Source organism: Ptychodera flava, chromosome 2 (genome assembly GCF_041260155.1).
Source record: "Ptychodera flava strain L36383 chromosome 2, AS_Pfla_20210202, whole genome shotgun sequence".
Taxonomy (NCBI): domain Eukaryota; kingdom Metazoa; phylum Hemichordata; class Enteropneusta; family Ptychoderidae; genus Ptychodera; species Ptychodera flava.
The window spans coordinates 49462226-49479528 of record NC_091929.1 but is presented as its reverse complement, the minus strand read 5'-3'; the positions used below and the strand labels follow the sequence as shown (position 1 = coordinate 49479528).

The following is a 17303-nucleotide window of genomic DNA, read 5'->3' as shown; positions in this document are numbered from 1 at the left end:
ACATCCATGGTTTTAGGTACTCGCCTCCATGGCACTCGCGAAGCCAAAACAAGTCGCTTTTAGAATTGTTCAAGTTTCGTGTCAGAATCGATTTATTTCAGTTTTTCGCCAACTTTTTATATTTCTATTAGGAAATCGTTTTAGATACCAGATATTGTCAGGTGTTATATTTAGTTTAGCCTAACGATGGGTTCTAACCTGGCACAACACAAAGTTAGCCCGGCACTGGTGCTTCTGAGGTCGGAAACCGCGTTCATGTAGCTGTCCGTTTTTAGCTCCATGCCATGTTCAAGGCGGACTGTGGTCGTACTTCAATATGCAGTACGGAACGTAAAAGCTAACGTACGTAACACGGCGTCTGAATGAATTCGTCTTTGTCGGTATGTACCACATTGTAAATTCATTGTCACTTGTCTCTCTCCGGGCAGGAAGCTAAAAACGCGGTGACGATTGCGCAACCAAAAGAGAGGAAAACACAATGTCAACGGACTTGGCATGCAAAATCACATAATTTTACGAAGTATATATGCAGCCAGCCATTTCTTCGCTTGATAATCAAATTTTAACTTGTACACTACAGTGCACAGTTAATACACTAGTTTGTATTTAGCGAGAAGATTATCCCCAGATTTTGTTCGGAATGACAGTTGTGTAAATAAAGCCTAACGCTTACGCCGCGAACTGGCCGTTTCAGTGTTCATTTTCTTCCCATTTTCACGTCATGTATAATTTCATTCATACCACAAATTCATACAATTGTGTAAAAAGTCCTGTACTTCATTATGGGCTGGGAATTTCCACCGAAAATGTGAGCGAACCGGAATTTTAGCAGACTTTGTGCGACTCCAAGGGTCTCATACACATTTCTGCGATTTACTCCGTTCCGTTTTTGGCAATGTATCGCAACTTCTGGAGAGTGTAACTTGGCGCCACGTCGACGGATTAGCCTTATCTTTGCACAGGTTGTAGTTAGTGACTGTTTCTACAAAAATGTGTCTCAGAATTCCGATAATGTTCCGAAAACAAAAGATATCGCGACAAACGTTGACAAAAGCCGTTAATTTATTCAGAATCCACCACTTCTCACTTTCAAGGCTAATTGTGCAAAAACAAAGCGGAGTATCAAAAATCCAAGACACGGTTTTTTACACACCTTACCCTGCTATCGATTGCAGTAAACGGCTCACCAATGGCCATCACCCTCTCGTACTTACACTTTTTTAAGTGAAAAAACTCAAAAACACACATTTTTGAGCAAAACAAACACATGCAATCAGGTTTTGAAATATTCTCACAATTTTTATAATCTTCAACTGTCGACCTACCCAAACATATACTACATGTTGGGTTAAAGATTTCATTTTAGTGGTGAAAAATCAGGTTAAAGAAAAGTGTCTGCGAATGTGGGTCTCCCCCTTAATTACTCACTGTGGCCTGCCATGTCAAACCCAAATGTGAGCAAAGTGTCATTGGTACATGAGTCCAATAAGCAGTCCTTTCCTGGTCTTTGACAGTAAATTCAGGAAATGATAAGTCAGATTTTAACTTACATCGTCAAATATTTATTCCTATTGTGAATACAACAAAAACATCCCTTCAACTTATTCCATGTGATAAATCATCAGATTTTACCAATTTGAAGTTTTGTCTATTGCTTTTGAAATAAAAAAAATTGATATTTCTGATGTAGCAGCTTAACTCCAGTCTTGTGAGAAATACTGCTTTCATGCACTTTTCTATACCCTTCTCTCTACAAACAGGAGCATTAATGATCATACAGAGTCTTGTCCAAAATGGTCATGTCACCTTGGAGTATGGCAGCCTTTACACAGAAAAGGATAGAGAAGACTTCACTGAACAGCATGATCACTTTGACAACCAATCTACAGTGGACAAAGATTCCTTCAGTTTGTCTGAGAGTCATCTGAATAATGATGAAAATAACTCACAGAATGCACTGGTACAGGTACGCAGTAATAAGAGCCAGGAGTGTGAAAGAGATGATTGGAAAACAAGGCTTGTAAAGGATTGCCCTCTGCAAATAAAAGAGTCTTATTTCTGTTCAGAAAGTGGGATGACATCAGTTTGGAAATGTGAAGTAAATGGCAATGTTGAAAAAAATAACAGACCACATGAATGCACGGATTGTGGTGAAACATTCACTCAAAGGGACAGTCTTAGGAAGCACAGACTGATACATTCAGGCCTCAGTCCATATGAATGCAAAGAGTGTGGAAAAGCATTTACATGTAAGGGCAATCTCAGGCAGCACAGATTGATACATTCACGTGTCAAACGATTCAAATGTAAAGAGTGTGGTAAGACATTCACACAAAAGGCTCATCTTAGTAGGCACAGTGTGGTCCATTCAAACCTCAGACCATATAAATGTGAAGTATGTGGTAAAGCATTCAAAGATAGAAGCACTCTCAGGGGGCATAGATTGATCCATGCAGGGCTCAGACCATATGAATGCAAAGAGTGTGATAAAGCATTTACACGTAAGGGCACTCTCAGGCAGCACAGACTGATCCATTCGGGTGTCAAACCATTTCAGGGCAAAGAGTGTGATAAGACATTCTCCCAAGAGAGCAGTCTTACAAAGCACGGTGTGGTCCATTCAAACTTCAGACCATATCTATGTGAAGTATGTGGTAAAACATTCCAAAACAGTAGCTCTTTTTGGAGGCACAGATTTACCCATTTAGGCCTCAGACCGTATGAATGCAAAGACTGTGATAAAACATTTGCGTTCAAACACAGTCTTATGCAGCACAGACTTATCCATTCAGGCCATAGACCGCATATATGCAAAGAGTGTGGTAAGACATTCATACAAAAAAGCAGTCTCCGATGGCACAGTTTGGTCCATTCAACCCTCAGACCATATGAATGTGAATTATGTGGTAAAGCATTCAAAGATAGAAGCACTCTCAGGGGGCATAGTTCGATCCATTCAGGCCTCAGACCATATGAATGCAAAGAGTGTGGGCAAGCATTTATACGTAAGGGCAATCTTTGGACACATAAAAGAAGCCACTCTCATGCACATGTCAGCACATACCGGTATGAATGCAAAGAGTATGGTAAGACATTCACACAAAAGAGCAGTTTGGACCACGTAAATCTCAGACCATATGAATGCCAAGAATGTGGTAAAACATTAATACATAAGAGCAAACTCAACAAACACAGTATGGTCCATTCAAACCTCAGACCATATAAATGTGAAGTATGTGGTAAAGCATTCAAAGATAGAAGCACCATCAATGTACACAGTTTGATTCATTCAGGGCTCAGACCATATGAATGCAAAGAGTGTGATAAAGCATTTACACGTAAGGGCGATCTCAGGAAGCACAGACTGATCCATTCACGTGTCAAACGATTTAAATGTAAAGAGTGTGGTAAAACATTCACAGAAAAGGGCAATCTTTACAAACACAGTGTGGTCCATTCAAACCTCAGACCATATCTATGTGAAGTATGTGGTAAAGCATTCAAAGATAGAAGCACTCTCAGGGGGCACAATTTGATCCATTCAGGCCTCAGACCATATGAATGCAAAGAGTGTGATAAAGCATTTACACGTAAGGGCGCTCTCAGGCAGCACAGACTGATCCATTCGGATGTCAAACCATTTAAATGTAAATAGTGTGGTAAGACATTCACAAAAAATGTCAATGTTACAAGACACATTTTGATCCACACAAACCTCAGACCATATGAATGTGAAGTGTGCAGTAAAGTATTCAGAGACAGAAGCAATCTCAGGGATCACAGCTTGATCCATTCAGGCCTCAGACCATATGAATGCAAAGAGTGTGGAAGAGCATTTAAACGTAAGGGCGATCTTAGGAAGCACAAACTGATACATTCACGTGTCAAACGATTTAAATGTAAAGAGTGTGGTAAAACATTCACAGAAAAGGGCAGTCTTAACAAACACAGTGTGGTCCATTCAAATCTCAGACCATATGAATGTGAAGTATGTGGTAACGCATTCAAAGATAGAAGCACTCTCAGGGGGCATATGCACAGTTTGGTCCATTCAGGCCTCAGACTGTATGAATGCAAAGAGTGTGGTAAAACATTCACACAAAAGGGCGATCTTAGTACACACAATTTGGTCCATTCAGGAGCCAAACGATTTAAATGTAAAGAGTGTGGTAAAACATTCACAGAAAAGGGCAATTATAACAAACACAGTGTGGTCCATTCAAACCTCAGACCATATAAATGTTAAGTATGTGGTAAAACATTCAAAGATAGAAGCACTCTCAGGGGGCATATGCATAGTTTGATCCATTCAGGCCTCAGACCATATGAATGCAAAGAGTGTGATAAAGCATTCACACGTAAGGGCAATCTTAGGCAGCACAAACTGATCCATTCGGGTGTCAAACCATTTAAATGTAAAGAGTGTGATAAGACATTCTCACAAAAACGTGATCTTACGAGACACAGTTTGGTTCACACAAACCTCAGGCCATACGAATGTGAAGTATGCAGTAAAGCATTCAAAAACAGAAGCAATCTCAATGTGCACAGTTTGATCCATTCAGGCCTCAGACCATATGAATGCAAAGAGTGTGATAAAGCATTCACACGTAAGGGCAATCTTAGGCAGCACAAACTGATCCATTCGGGTGTCAAACCATTTAAATGTAAAGAGTGTGATAAGACATTCTCACAAAAACGTGATCTTACGAGACACAGTTTGGTTCACACAAACCTCAGGCCATACGAATGTGAAGTATGCAGTAAAGCATTCAAAAACAGAAGCAATCTCAATGTGCACAGTTTGATCCATTCAGGCCTCAGACCATATGAATGCAAAGAGTGTGATAAAGCATTTACACGTAAGGGCAATCTTAGGCAGCACAGACTGATCCATTCACGTGTCAATACATACCGGTATGTGCCATCTTTTACTTAAATGTTATATTTGGCAATTTTGAATTGGCTCCTTAGGCTTTACAGACAATCTGATGTTGTTTAAGATAATGCTTAGTGTGAATACTATTCAATGTTATAAGAGGATATCAATTACTTGTCCATATAGTCTAAGAAATGGAAAATACACCTTAATAATGCCAAGTCTGTAGTACTTCATCTTTCATTTGAAAGATTGCCAATCGACAGCGTTTATAATATTGATGCACAGAATTTGGAGACAGTTCATAATTACAGTGGTCTGGGGGTGACAATAAACACCAAGTTTTCCAACTTTTTCAACTCACGTTGTTTCCATTATCACTGATGCTCTAAGACTACTTGGCATGCTAAAAAGTTTTGGTGAAAAGTTGTAGGTGGATGCATTGCTAATAGTTTACAAAACATTCGTCAGAACTAAACTTGAGTAGGCCTCAGTCACACAAGCTAGAAGCTTTACAGCACAACTTTATTAGATATGTGTGTTATCTTGTAAAAGTAAGATTTGATGATTATTCATATGATGAGCTATGTTTTATATTTGCCAATGCTGTCTAAAAGGCGCACTCATTTTGACCGCGGTTTGTACACACATCAGTTAATGCCCTTCTTGATTGCCAACCAATTTTCAATTTACACATTCCAGGACGATCAACTACCGGGGTAGACAGGAAAGGACATTTTATGAACTTGGTGGTAGAGTTTAATTTACCAGCAATTCAGTTTTTAATCACATTACAAGGCTATAGTTTTTTATCAATGTCTGCCAATTTTTTATATTTCTGCTGCAACAGAAAAGCTAAAAGCGTTTGCTTTTGATTTTATTCTTTGTTCTAGTTTTGTGTTTTTATTGTAATTTTCTTGTCTGTAATAACATGTTGTATGTTTTTTTCAACTAAAATCCTCATGTAAGTGCGGATGTATATGGTTTTAAACTGTATCATATCTGTGTTGGAGTTCAAAATAAATAACTAAATAAATGCAGAGTATGCAGTAAGACATCCACACGTAAGGGCCGTCTTAGCATGCACATTGTGTACCATTCAAACCTCAGTTCATATGTGGTAAGACATTCACACAAAAGGGTTATTTTAGGACTCACCAATTGAGTCACTCTGATGTCAGTCCATACAAATGGACTGAGTGTGGTAAATAATTCACACTAAAGGGTTGTCTTATCGTTATAAGGCACATATTGATCCACTTACATCTCAACCATTGGAATGTGAAAAGTGTGATAACACCTTCATAGTCACGTACTTTTAGGTTATACAGATGATCCATTTGTGTATCATACCACATGTATGTCAAGTTTACAATACAACATTTGCACTCAAATATCAGACCAAATAAATGTGAAGATTGTACTAGCTGAGAAGTGTGGTATGCTGTTGCACAGGGATGACTATTCAAATTGTAGTGAAATTTGCATATTTTGTATTTTTGTGGCATGTTCCCCAATTTTTGTTTTAAGAACTCTTGAAATGTATTTATATTTAAATGCTTGCTGGACTGTTAAGAGAATTTGTTTTTAATGAAGTTATCATCAAAATACATATGCGATAGAGAAGAAAAACGTACAGTTAATAAAAACTCAGTAGTAACATATTTTCTGGTCATTCCGTCATATGTTATTATATCGTATTGATATCCTTCCTTGAAACATATCATTATGATACCATTGTTTGGCTAATCGATCGTTTTTACCCACTGTAGTCCATGAAAGCTATTGGAATTGGTATCTGTCCAGCGCTACTCTGTATATGTATGTATGTGTGTACGTACATATGTATGCATGCATATATGTATGTGGCCCTACCAGTAAGAGTATGGCAAAAGTGTCCGGCTTTTGCCAGACCCATTCCCAACTCTGCAGCATAGCCAAAGCCAGACAATTTGCCATACTTGGAGGGCTAGTATTTATGTATCATGTATGTATGGATGGATGGATTATAATTGGTTTATTTATCCGATTTGAAAAAGCAGTTACGTAACACATGAAATTGAGAGGGAGTAAATAACAATTAGGGAGGATAATGGGAAATCAGGAAATAACTTACAGCTAGGGTAGCCAAAACTCCTCATGAAAACTTGTCAGAAAATCAAAGTTGGTAAAGAGGGCAAATGATAACAATAAGAAATAGTTCTCTAAAGAAAAAGAAGAAAAACACTGAATTAATTACAATGTCATAGAAAATCACTAAACTACTATATGGCAAAAGTGAAATTACATCTATATAAAATAAATCACCTGTTACTGAATGATCAAATGTTGTCTGAAGGTTTGTATGAAGTGATGTAGTTTGTTGACTTAATATGACCAGAAATGTTGTTCCAAACTGTTGCTCCTGAAATAGAAACTGCAAACTGGCCTGAATTTGTCATTGCACGGTATATACATAGGTTTTGAAGTTGGTAATATCTACTATTATAGTCATGACGATTGACACTGAAGTAATCTGATAATGTATGTTGTGAATGCTTGTGAATCAAGATGTGAACCAAGGAACCTAGCATAGGAGGAATTTACAGAGTTTAAAACCTCTAAATTATTAAGTTGAGTGAAACAAGGAGCTGAGTGGTCTGTGGTTGATTTGAACACAAAAGTTCAAACAATGTTTGGGCTGCTAAGCATAATGTTTAAGCTTTTAGAGTGAGCACTTCCCCAAGCTTCTACACCGTAGCTCATATGGGAAAGTATAAATGCATTGTACTAAAGTAACAAATGTGTAAAGGTAAAATGGATCTGACCCTGTACAAAATTTCACATTTCATTTGAATAATCTTATTATCTTGTCAATATGTTCAGAACAAAAGGATTGTTATCCAACAAAATACCAATAAAAGAGACAACACCAACTTCTCTGATTTGCTCGTCACAGATGTATTTATGAATGTTTGTATGTACATACGTATGTACGGTACATATGTACGTATGCATGTGCGTGTACATACATACACTAGTTTGCATAATTAGTGCTTAGAGCTTTGTTTCTGTTGAGACAACACCAAATGTAATAAAACTTTGTACAGATATAGGTAAAACGCTGTTCTAATAGCATACAATAACATATAGTAATCAATTGCTAATTCACATATTTTATGAATTTTTATAATAATGGTGATATGTCTAGAAATACTGCAACAATCTTTATCAAACACTTCAGAACAGTCCTACAATAGTGTGCAAAGACACCCCAGAAATACACTCAAGAGTATTACAATATTTAGTTGCTAATTTGCATATTTAATGAACATTGCTCATTAGTAGACTTTGTCCAGATACTGCATTACATTTTATGAAACATGGTACAGATGTTGATCTGTCAGTAGTGTAATATGTACTTTGTGACGACATTCAGAAGTATCATGTCAATAAATTTAATGAACACTCATAATTATTACATACCGGTATGTCTAGCAATACTGCACCAAAATTAAGACACTTAGAGAAACAAAGTCGGCCATGTTTCATCAAGTTTGTTTGATACTGGATACTACTTACCGGTATATTGTTTGACCATTTATTCATTCTCGCCATTGTTTCATTTATTGTGTCTTAAACCGGGGTCATTTCATGGTCAATATTGTAATACCATGGTCACACATTCATTCAGTGTCTTTCAACATGTCAAACAATATACACAGTATCTCGTACCAAACAAAGTTCATGAAAAATGGCCGACTTATTACCTTTCAGAGTATTACGTTAATTAGTTGTTAATTTGCATATTCACTGAACTATCCTAATTAGTGGACTTTTTCAAGAAATACTGCATTAAACTTTATGAAATGTGGTGAAAATGTTGATCTCTCAGTTTTGCAATATCTAGTGTATGATGACATTCAGAGTTATCATGTCAATAAATTGCTAATTTGCATATTTAATGCACTTTGCTTATTAGTGGGCTTTGTCCAGAAATACTGCATTAGATTTTATGAAAAGTGGTACAGATGTTGATCTGTCAGTACTGTAGTATGTACTGTGTGATGATATCCAGAAGTATCATTTCAATAAATTGTTAGTTTGCATATTTAATGAGCTCTCATACAAAGACATACATTGCTGTCGCTCGGGCTGCATTTAAACTGTAGAAAACCCAGAAATGGGCCCCTATTTTATTTCAAGCGTCGTACGCATGCGCGATTTAAATATGCCTTAAGAAGTTGCAGACGTAATGAGGAGCAAATCAAAGCTGATGCAGCTGCGAATAGTTTATTTACTGGTAATTGTAATTCATTTTAGCAGTCCATCAACAGAATCAATGCAAAGACCCCGCCTAGACCCAATACTGTAGACGACTGTAGTGGTGATGTCAATATCTCTGAAATGTGGCGGTACCATTTTAGTGATCTCTTAAATGTGGTTCACTCGGCTAGAGACAAAGAATTTGTGTGACAATTGCAACCTTGATCATGTGAGTTTTGTATCACCTAATGATGTTCGCAACACCATTGACAAGTTACAACAAGGGAAATCTGCTGGTTCAGATTCTCTCTCTCATCTGAGTGTTTTTTATATGCTAGTAATAAGTTGATTGTACTTTTGAGCATGTGTCTCACCTCAACGCTTAATCATAATGTATGTCCTCCTAGATTATCTGAAGTTTCGTTGGTGCCCATTGTTAAGGATAAGAACAGAAACATAAGCGATAAAAACAACTATCGCCCGATTGCTCTGTCTTCTATTACTTTGAAAGTTTTTGAATTAGTCATTTTGAATAAGATTGAGTCGTTTCTTGGATCTTCACCGTACCAATTTGGTTTTAAAACTTGTCATTCTACTGATATGTGTATAATAATCGCAATCATACCAATCCATAAGCCAATAACACTAGGTCAGCATTCGTAAGACAATAGTTGTAAACATAGACACAAAACAGCACAGAACAGACAGTAAGTAGACGGTATCAAACAAAGTCAAATTCATGAAAGAAAGGTATATGACAGATATGTGCATATATATATGTATGTTTGTCCTGAAAGAGGTCATTAGCTATTATAGAAGTCAGGGTAGCAATATTATCGTTACTTTTATGGATGCTTCTAAAGCTTTCGATCGTGTGAATCACTGGTCATTATTCAAGATACTGATCAACCGTAATGTTCCTATTTGTTATGTGAGACACCTTTTAACCTGGTATAGAACGCAGAAAATCTCTATTCAATGGGGCTCCTGTATTTCAACACGTTTTACTGTTAAAAATGGTGTGAAGCAGGGTGATGTCTTGTCCCCAATTTTTTTCAATGTGTATATGGACCATCTGAGCCATACATTGATTAATTCTAAGGTATGGTTGCAACAGCGGTGATATTTTTGTTAACCATCTGATGAATGCAGATGATATATGTCTGATAAGCCCATCAGTGAAAGGAACTCAGAAACTTTTAAATATATATGTAGCAATTATGGCAATATTCATGAGTTTGTTTTCAATACAGAGAAAACTGTATGTATGTGTATAACTTTCAAGCGATGTATGATTGAACATATTTTTATCTCAATGAAGTTAAACTGCGATTTGTTAATAGGCAAAAACACCTCAGCTATCTGTTGGCAAATAGTAGTGACAATTCTAATATCGAGCGTCTGAGAGGAGATCTTTTTATCTCTGTTAACATGCTTTTGAGAAAATTTTCTTTGTGTTCTCAGAGTGTTAAGTGTAAATTATTTAAAACACATTGTTATCAATTGTATGGTGGTAATTTATGGGTCAGCTATAATATAAGCGCCCTGAAACAATTGAAAGTTGCTTACAATAATGCTAGTCGCACCAGTACATATGTTCGTATATAATGCGATTGACACTTTTGACGCTTTGCTTAGAAAGGAAATCACCAGTTTGATGAAAAGGATTTCTATGAGTGAAAACTTAATGATACGTAAGGTGTATAATTTTGTGTACTTCACTTCTGGCTTGAGGAGAAGATGGATAAATTCAGTCTACTAATCTGAGTTTCTTTGTACAGAAATGTATCCTCACGGTCTAACCCATAAATGAATTTTCTTGATGTCACCATTTTCGTATCATTTTTCCCAATTCTGTAATCATTTATATATATGGACATGCTCATTGTTTGAAATAAGACACAAGAAATATGTTTTCAGCTAAAATAAATTCCAGTGAAAATAAAATAGTCCGCAGTACTTTTGTATGCAAAGATAAATACTTGTCATCAAGAGCAAATTTTGTGTTTATTTTAAAGCATAAATTAAGTGTGTATGTTCATAATTAAAATAGTTAATAAATAGAAATTACAGAAAACTTCAAAGCACTTTAAATCGAAATTGAAATGAAGTGTCGGGCAAGGAAAACGACATTTACAAAACATTTATACTTTAATTTGTTTATATGTCACAATCTGTGTCACATGGTATAATGCTAATGTGCTGTAATACTTTGATGTTTTGGTTGATGCTGTTCTACATAGATTTCATTTTGAATGTACCATACTAAACTCCCGGACTAAACTATCAGTTAATATGTTGTGTAATAAAAGATTGCATTGAATGCATTTCTTTGTATCGTGCGAAGTACTGTTAGCTTGAATAGTCTAAACTGCATAATGCCCACAATTGCTCAAAAGTAGTAACTTTTGACTAATTTTCCAGCAGTTTTGTTTGGTGTGTTCATGCACTATAGTTTCTTGCTCTGTTGCCTAAAGTGTTTTGTTTTTTAAACTGTATAAATTATGATTATGTGCGAAACATTTATTTCATGAAATACATGCTACATGTGCAGTAAGGTGATCTAGTCAAAATATCTCCTTGTGCATCAGTAGTTAACATATCCTTCGAAAAAATAATAACTTAAGCTGGAAATATAAAACTATTCTCAGTTTATCGAATCCGAAACCGAATCCGAAACTGAGTCCAACTTCAGCATCCTGGCGCAGCTGGGTCATCGTTCTACAGAGCTGCAAATAGCCATTTCTTCTGTAATTTTCACCAATGATTACATTTCCGGAGCATTTCCACGTCTTTTAAGGGTTTGAGCGACAGGAATCGTGGTATCAAGATGACATCGTTGGAAATAATGAACAATAACAGCACAACTGTTCGCGATCGAGAGCAACATCAACAGACAAGTAACAACAACACTGTCTCCAGTGATGACAGATATACATGTGACATTCTGTTCAGTCCTAAAGGTATTTACTCCACCATGTATGTCAACCCCATAAAGTAGTCCCCATGGGTCTATAGAGTATCACAGAGTATTCTGTCCGTGAAATAATATATGGTTGCCTACTTCTGCTCTCTGTTCTTGGACCGACAATTGAACCGCGGCATCATAATCGACGAAAACTTACCGGTACTATCAATCATGTGTGGCAATAGCCAAGTTGGCTATTGCCACGCGCGGGGCAAAAGACACTTCGTAAAATTATCGGACATCACAGCTTAACAAGATTAATTTTATCGATTCATGGACACTAATAAATCACCATCAGGACTTCAAAGGCGTCTTTATACCGGTATGCATGAAGTAGTGGCCTGTAATATTACTAGTGTAAATACAAATCCTACACGTAGGGTCAAGTTAATTACATTAAGGGACTGGACAGAAATCATAGGAAGGGAGGGCTGGTCTTTCTCAAAATTGAAAATAGTGGTCCTTCAGATTTTTTAAGGGAAAAACGATATGGGCCCCAATTTTCTTGAGCATTAAACAATGACATCTCCCTATGTGTCCACATCAATTACGGTATATTTAAACCTTTCCCCCAGCTGTTGCCATCTCAGATTTCAGCTTTAAAATTGCCCTCATTCACATCAAAATTGATTAATCAAATTTCTTCACATTTTCTTTGTGGACCATAGGGCCAGATTAACATGTGCCAAGTTTCAAAGTCACAGGCCCTGTCAATTTGAGGAGAAAATAACTAAAGTACTATTTTTCAGAATTTTATATGACCTTTGACCTGCCCTACACCTCTGCAGCTATCTTCTCATTTATAAGGGTCCTGGACAGCTAGTGTCTATTGAAGAATGACTGGTATGGAACCAAATTGCACAACTAAATTTTGGGGTTGCCCCTGATCTTTGATCCTTACATCATCTTGTACCTCATTAATTATGCACAGTGTTCTCCACGAGGGGTTTTTGACGGGCGGTGCGCCCGGCTTCTTTTTGTCGCCGCCCACCTTTAATCTCGGCCGCCCACCTTTTATCTCGCCCGCCCACCTTTGTTTTCTGTAGCCTAAACTGTTTTCACAGTCAGTTGTCCGAACAATATCTGAAAGCCTATTGTATAAAAATGACAGCAACTGACATGACAACGTCGTGTAATAAAGAGGGGCCGTTCACACATCTGTCGGTTTGTTTTGCGACTGCATGCAATCCTCAATGTTCTCCCCAAGCCGTTTAACAGGATCGGCCCCGATCCTTTATTTTTTCGCCCGATCTCTTTCATATCCGCCGATACTCTTTAGTAAATGTGGTTGAAGACCTATTGTTTCTCAGCGGCGATTTTGTCACGCTTTTATTTCAGCGAGCTTTTAGTGTGAAACGGCCGTAGTGCCGATGAACATTCGCTAAGACTTCAATTCAAAAAGCTTGAAATGTGTTAAGCTGCCGACCGTACTGTACAGACACCGTCCATTTCATACAACGGACACGGTACAAGGCTCAGTGTTGCATTTTTGCCAGCGGGCACTCAGTCAAAGCATCTATACTATAGGCAACTACCATTGCCGCCAATGTCTCGTACTTGTAAGGATCCGAAGGTCAGGAAAAGTGATTTCGATCAGATGTGGCTAAAATCGTACGATTTGTTGACACAAATATCAGATGCAAAAAAGTATGGTACTTTGCGTGTTCAGGTCGTTGCGTATCCGAGCCGAGTTAGCCATTTTGAGATCCGTGTACGTCCACATGACGTTGAAGCCATGTGTGTCACTTCCTGTCACGCATTCGTAACTTGCATGCGATTCACTCGATTGACTTTGAGAAGCAGTTGCGTTTGATCAAGTTTCAAAATCCGTGACTGTTTTAAAATATTAAAGGCACAATGAAATGAAGTAAAAAGAAACTGCACGAGCTAAAATCATCATTCGTGTGATCATCTGAATACAGCAGCTATGTACATACGGTTCGGTACTGTATAGTTCAAAGGTCGCGTGTGATCGAGATCAAGAGCGCCAGCGTGCTCCACATGCATGGCAGCCTATGCCGCGCAGTTGTCAAGGTTTTGTATGGTTGCTAAACTATGAGTCGATGAAATTTCAAATCTTTCTCGTGGAAATACCTGGTATCATTTTTTTTCGGACCTCTCTTTATTATGAATAGAGTTTTAAAGTCAACGTATGTTTCTCTGCAGGCATGCTCCGCTGACTCCGCATTGTAACTAAGTGCAAATATTCAGTCCCGTATCAACTTGTCATGGATGCCGCACGTAAAAAAGACGTTCCATTACGGGAAGGCTCCATTAACTTAGGAATACCCGACTTCCCTAGAGGATCAATTTCACAGACCTGCCTTTCCTACAATGGCACTACAATGGCACCAGCTGGATTAGATAAACATAACAATGGAACATTCACACCTTGGGGATTAAAAGTCTTCTGTTTGTCACCCGAGTTGGTCTGGCAAGAACTCGGGTTTCAGGTACCATGCAAGTTAATGCAGCCTTCCCCTAATGCATGGCTTTACCAATCGGGCTACAGACAATCATATAGTAACAGAGGATCATATGAAAACGTGCCACCATTTGCCACCGATTATTCCGAACACTGATTACTTCTCATATAGGCCTACTTTTGAATTTTCATGTTGGTATTGTGCAATATATTTACTAAATTGTGTATTGTTTGTATTAGTTCAATGTTTTTTTTTCACTTTTGATGTTTTATTATTTATTTAATGTAAATAAAAAGGATTTAAAAGTAAATTGTATAGCTTGCCATTTATCACTGCTGAATGGAGAAAAATATTAAAAATGTCAGAAGTATATCTCATCACTGGAATGCCTTGTGAATAGCCCTGGTGATATGTAAATTGTATGCAAATATTATGCAAATAAATATGCTAATTAGCCGCCCGCCTTTAATTTTCATTTGTGGAGAACACTGATATGCATGTATCTAATTCAAGGTTAGCCAATAGAACCGGAGGTCTGATTTTGTGGACAGGAATAAGTATGGGATAAAATTTTCCTGATAAAATGTCACATGACCATAGTGACCTTTGACCTCGATTTCACTACTTGGCCTATAAATCAGTAGCCAGTTTCAGTTGCGCATGAAAATCAAGGAGGGTAACTTTTTTCTTGAAAACACTTTTGAAGGGTCACTATTTTATGCACGCCGCCATTTTGAAAAATAATGGCCCTCCTTCAGTGTACCGTAATGCCTATCCAGTCCACTACTGTAATAATGTTGGACCCTTACATGTAGAGTTCATAAACACACATATCACAGGCCACCACTTCATGCATATAGAAGGAGACGTTGAAGTCCTAATGGTGATTTATCAGTGTAGATGATCAGTAAAGTAAATTTTAGTGAAAACTAAATGTTTTTAGCTTAAACTGCAGAACATGAATTGTAAATCATGGCACATGAATCGTGAATCGTGCACTGTGGCATGTGAATTGTGAATTGCGGCACTTGGATAAGGCTTAACAAAATGATACACTGTAGAGCACATTTTCAGAATTTTAAAGCCTTTGTGTGCAGTAATCTTTAGTGCAACATTCTACCAATTTTTCTGAATTTTTCTGGTATTTTACTGATAATGTGGAACCAAATTTGCATTGCATGCCATCAACAACAGTTCTTCATCAGCATTTAGGCAAAAATATGAAAAAAAAAAATTGTAAAGTGACATACCGGTAAATTGATTTTGGCACTCAAAGGGTGAAAAACTATTTTGGGAATGTGTCAACAAATGAGAGACCTGTTACACTTCGCTAAGTGATATCTGATTGTAAAAATCATATTATATTATACTGTTTAAGCACTCTCAGTGATGGTACAACCAGCATGTTCAAAAATTGCCCTGTCGTTGGTGCATTTGAACATACCAATCTAAACCATAGACCCTCCAGAAAAACCAAAACAGTCCGCTTTATTTCAAAGACCTAAGTCCGAATTTTGACACACAGATAAAGTGTGGGTCTGTAACTCACCTCTTGGTGAAAATAAGTTGGGATTGATGATGAAAGACATCTCCATCTCTGAGATTGCACATTTGGGTGTTATGTAAATCATTGCATTGCGGCAACAGCAGCACACCGTGCACTCGTGCAACGGGAGTCAGGACGAGATATCCTACCGCTCTTTAAAATAAAGGTAGCATTCATTCATACACAAATAAAGTGACACTTCCTCAAAGTACCGTAACAGTCAGTATGTCAGATATTCTTTCCCAAAGTCTAGGCTGTAATAGACAAGGGTGTGATGTTCCGGTAGACCAAGAAGTTTAAAATAACAATGGGATGACATGTCTCTGGCGACTGCGACAAAAGTTGACATAAAATGTGACTAGCAGTGTCGGCGTCCAGCTCTTGATGCATTGGGCAATACACTCAACAATCACAGTTGCTGTCATTCCACGTCTTAATTATTTCAAAACTGCTTGTTTTCTAGTGCAATTAATGTCCAAATTATCCATCAAAAATAGCTCCTGTAACCTCACTGTACCATTTCTGAAAGTCGTGACACAATGGTAGACGTATATAGTCGGAAAGGGACAAATTCATTTTTAGCATGCCATAAAAGACGGAACTATTGTGCTTATATAAATCTACGTAAAAAATTGTTACTTTTTCTTTTGATTTGAACTCTTGACCCATTTTCTGTGTCTGCAGCAGTTACTTTTGAGTATAGTGTTCACATTGCATGCAAATAAAATGCAGTGTTGATGAATGCAATGAGTACCCAGTATTTTATCGTAGGATACTGTGCAGTATGTGTGTACGTTATCCCAACTTGTAAAATGTTCAGTCTCGGGCACTGAATTTCCAACATTCCATCTCTCACACGTCAGTTTTCTGCATTTTGGGCTTACAGTAATGAAAAGATTTTTACTTTACTTTATTGGGGGGAGGAACTAAAGTACAAGAAATAAATTTGGCAAGAGGTTGTTTATATTTGTGAGTAAAGATATACATGAACTTTTCTCTGTCATTGCAGTCAAGAAAGCCAGAATTATACAAACTTGTGGATGAAAATAGAATATCTCAATAAGTTCTGTATTTTGGACATTCAATGACAAAGTGAAATTCATCCTCAACTAAAGACTTACAAAATTTGCAAATACCCAAATAGGACAACAAAGACACACATGTTTATATAGTATACCAGGTACAATAACCCCCTGCCACAGTCAGGCATCCACTCAATTTTGGTACAATCTGCTAGCA

General features: G+C 37.4%; 1 protein-coding gene across 8 annotated transcripts in view; it reads left to right on the top strand.

Moving 5' to 3' along the window:
• LOC139122881 (zinc finger protein 493-like) overlaps positions 1-17303 on the top strand; it is a 127813-nt gene that overhangs the window by 30152 nt on the left and 80358 nt on the right. For 3 of the 8 annotated variants that reach the window (XM_070688722.1, XM_070688801.1, XM_070688777.1), the window contains exon 1: positions 11809-12087. The exons of 3 other annotated variants lie outside the window; for them this stretch is intronic. In XM_070688722.1, coding sequence (XP_070544823.1) covers positions 11955-12087 — 133 coding nt within the window. In that variant the 5' untranslated portion in view covers positions 11809-11954. Of the gene's footprint in view, positions 1-1760; positions 4291-11808; positions 12088-17303 lie in introns of those variants that run through there. 2 more of the 8 variants (XM_070688772.1, XM_070688810.1) reach the window with 2 other exon arrangements.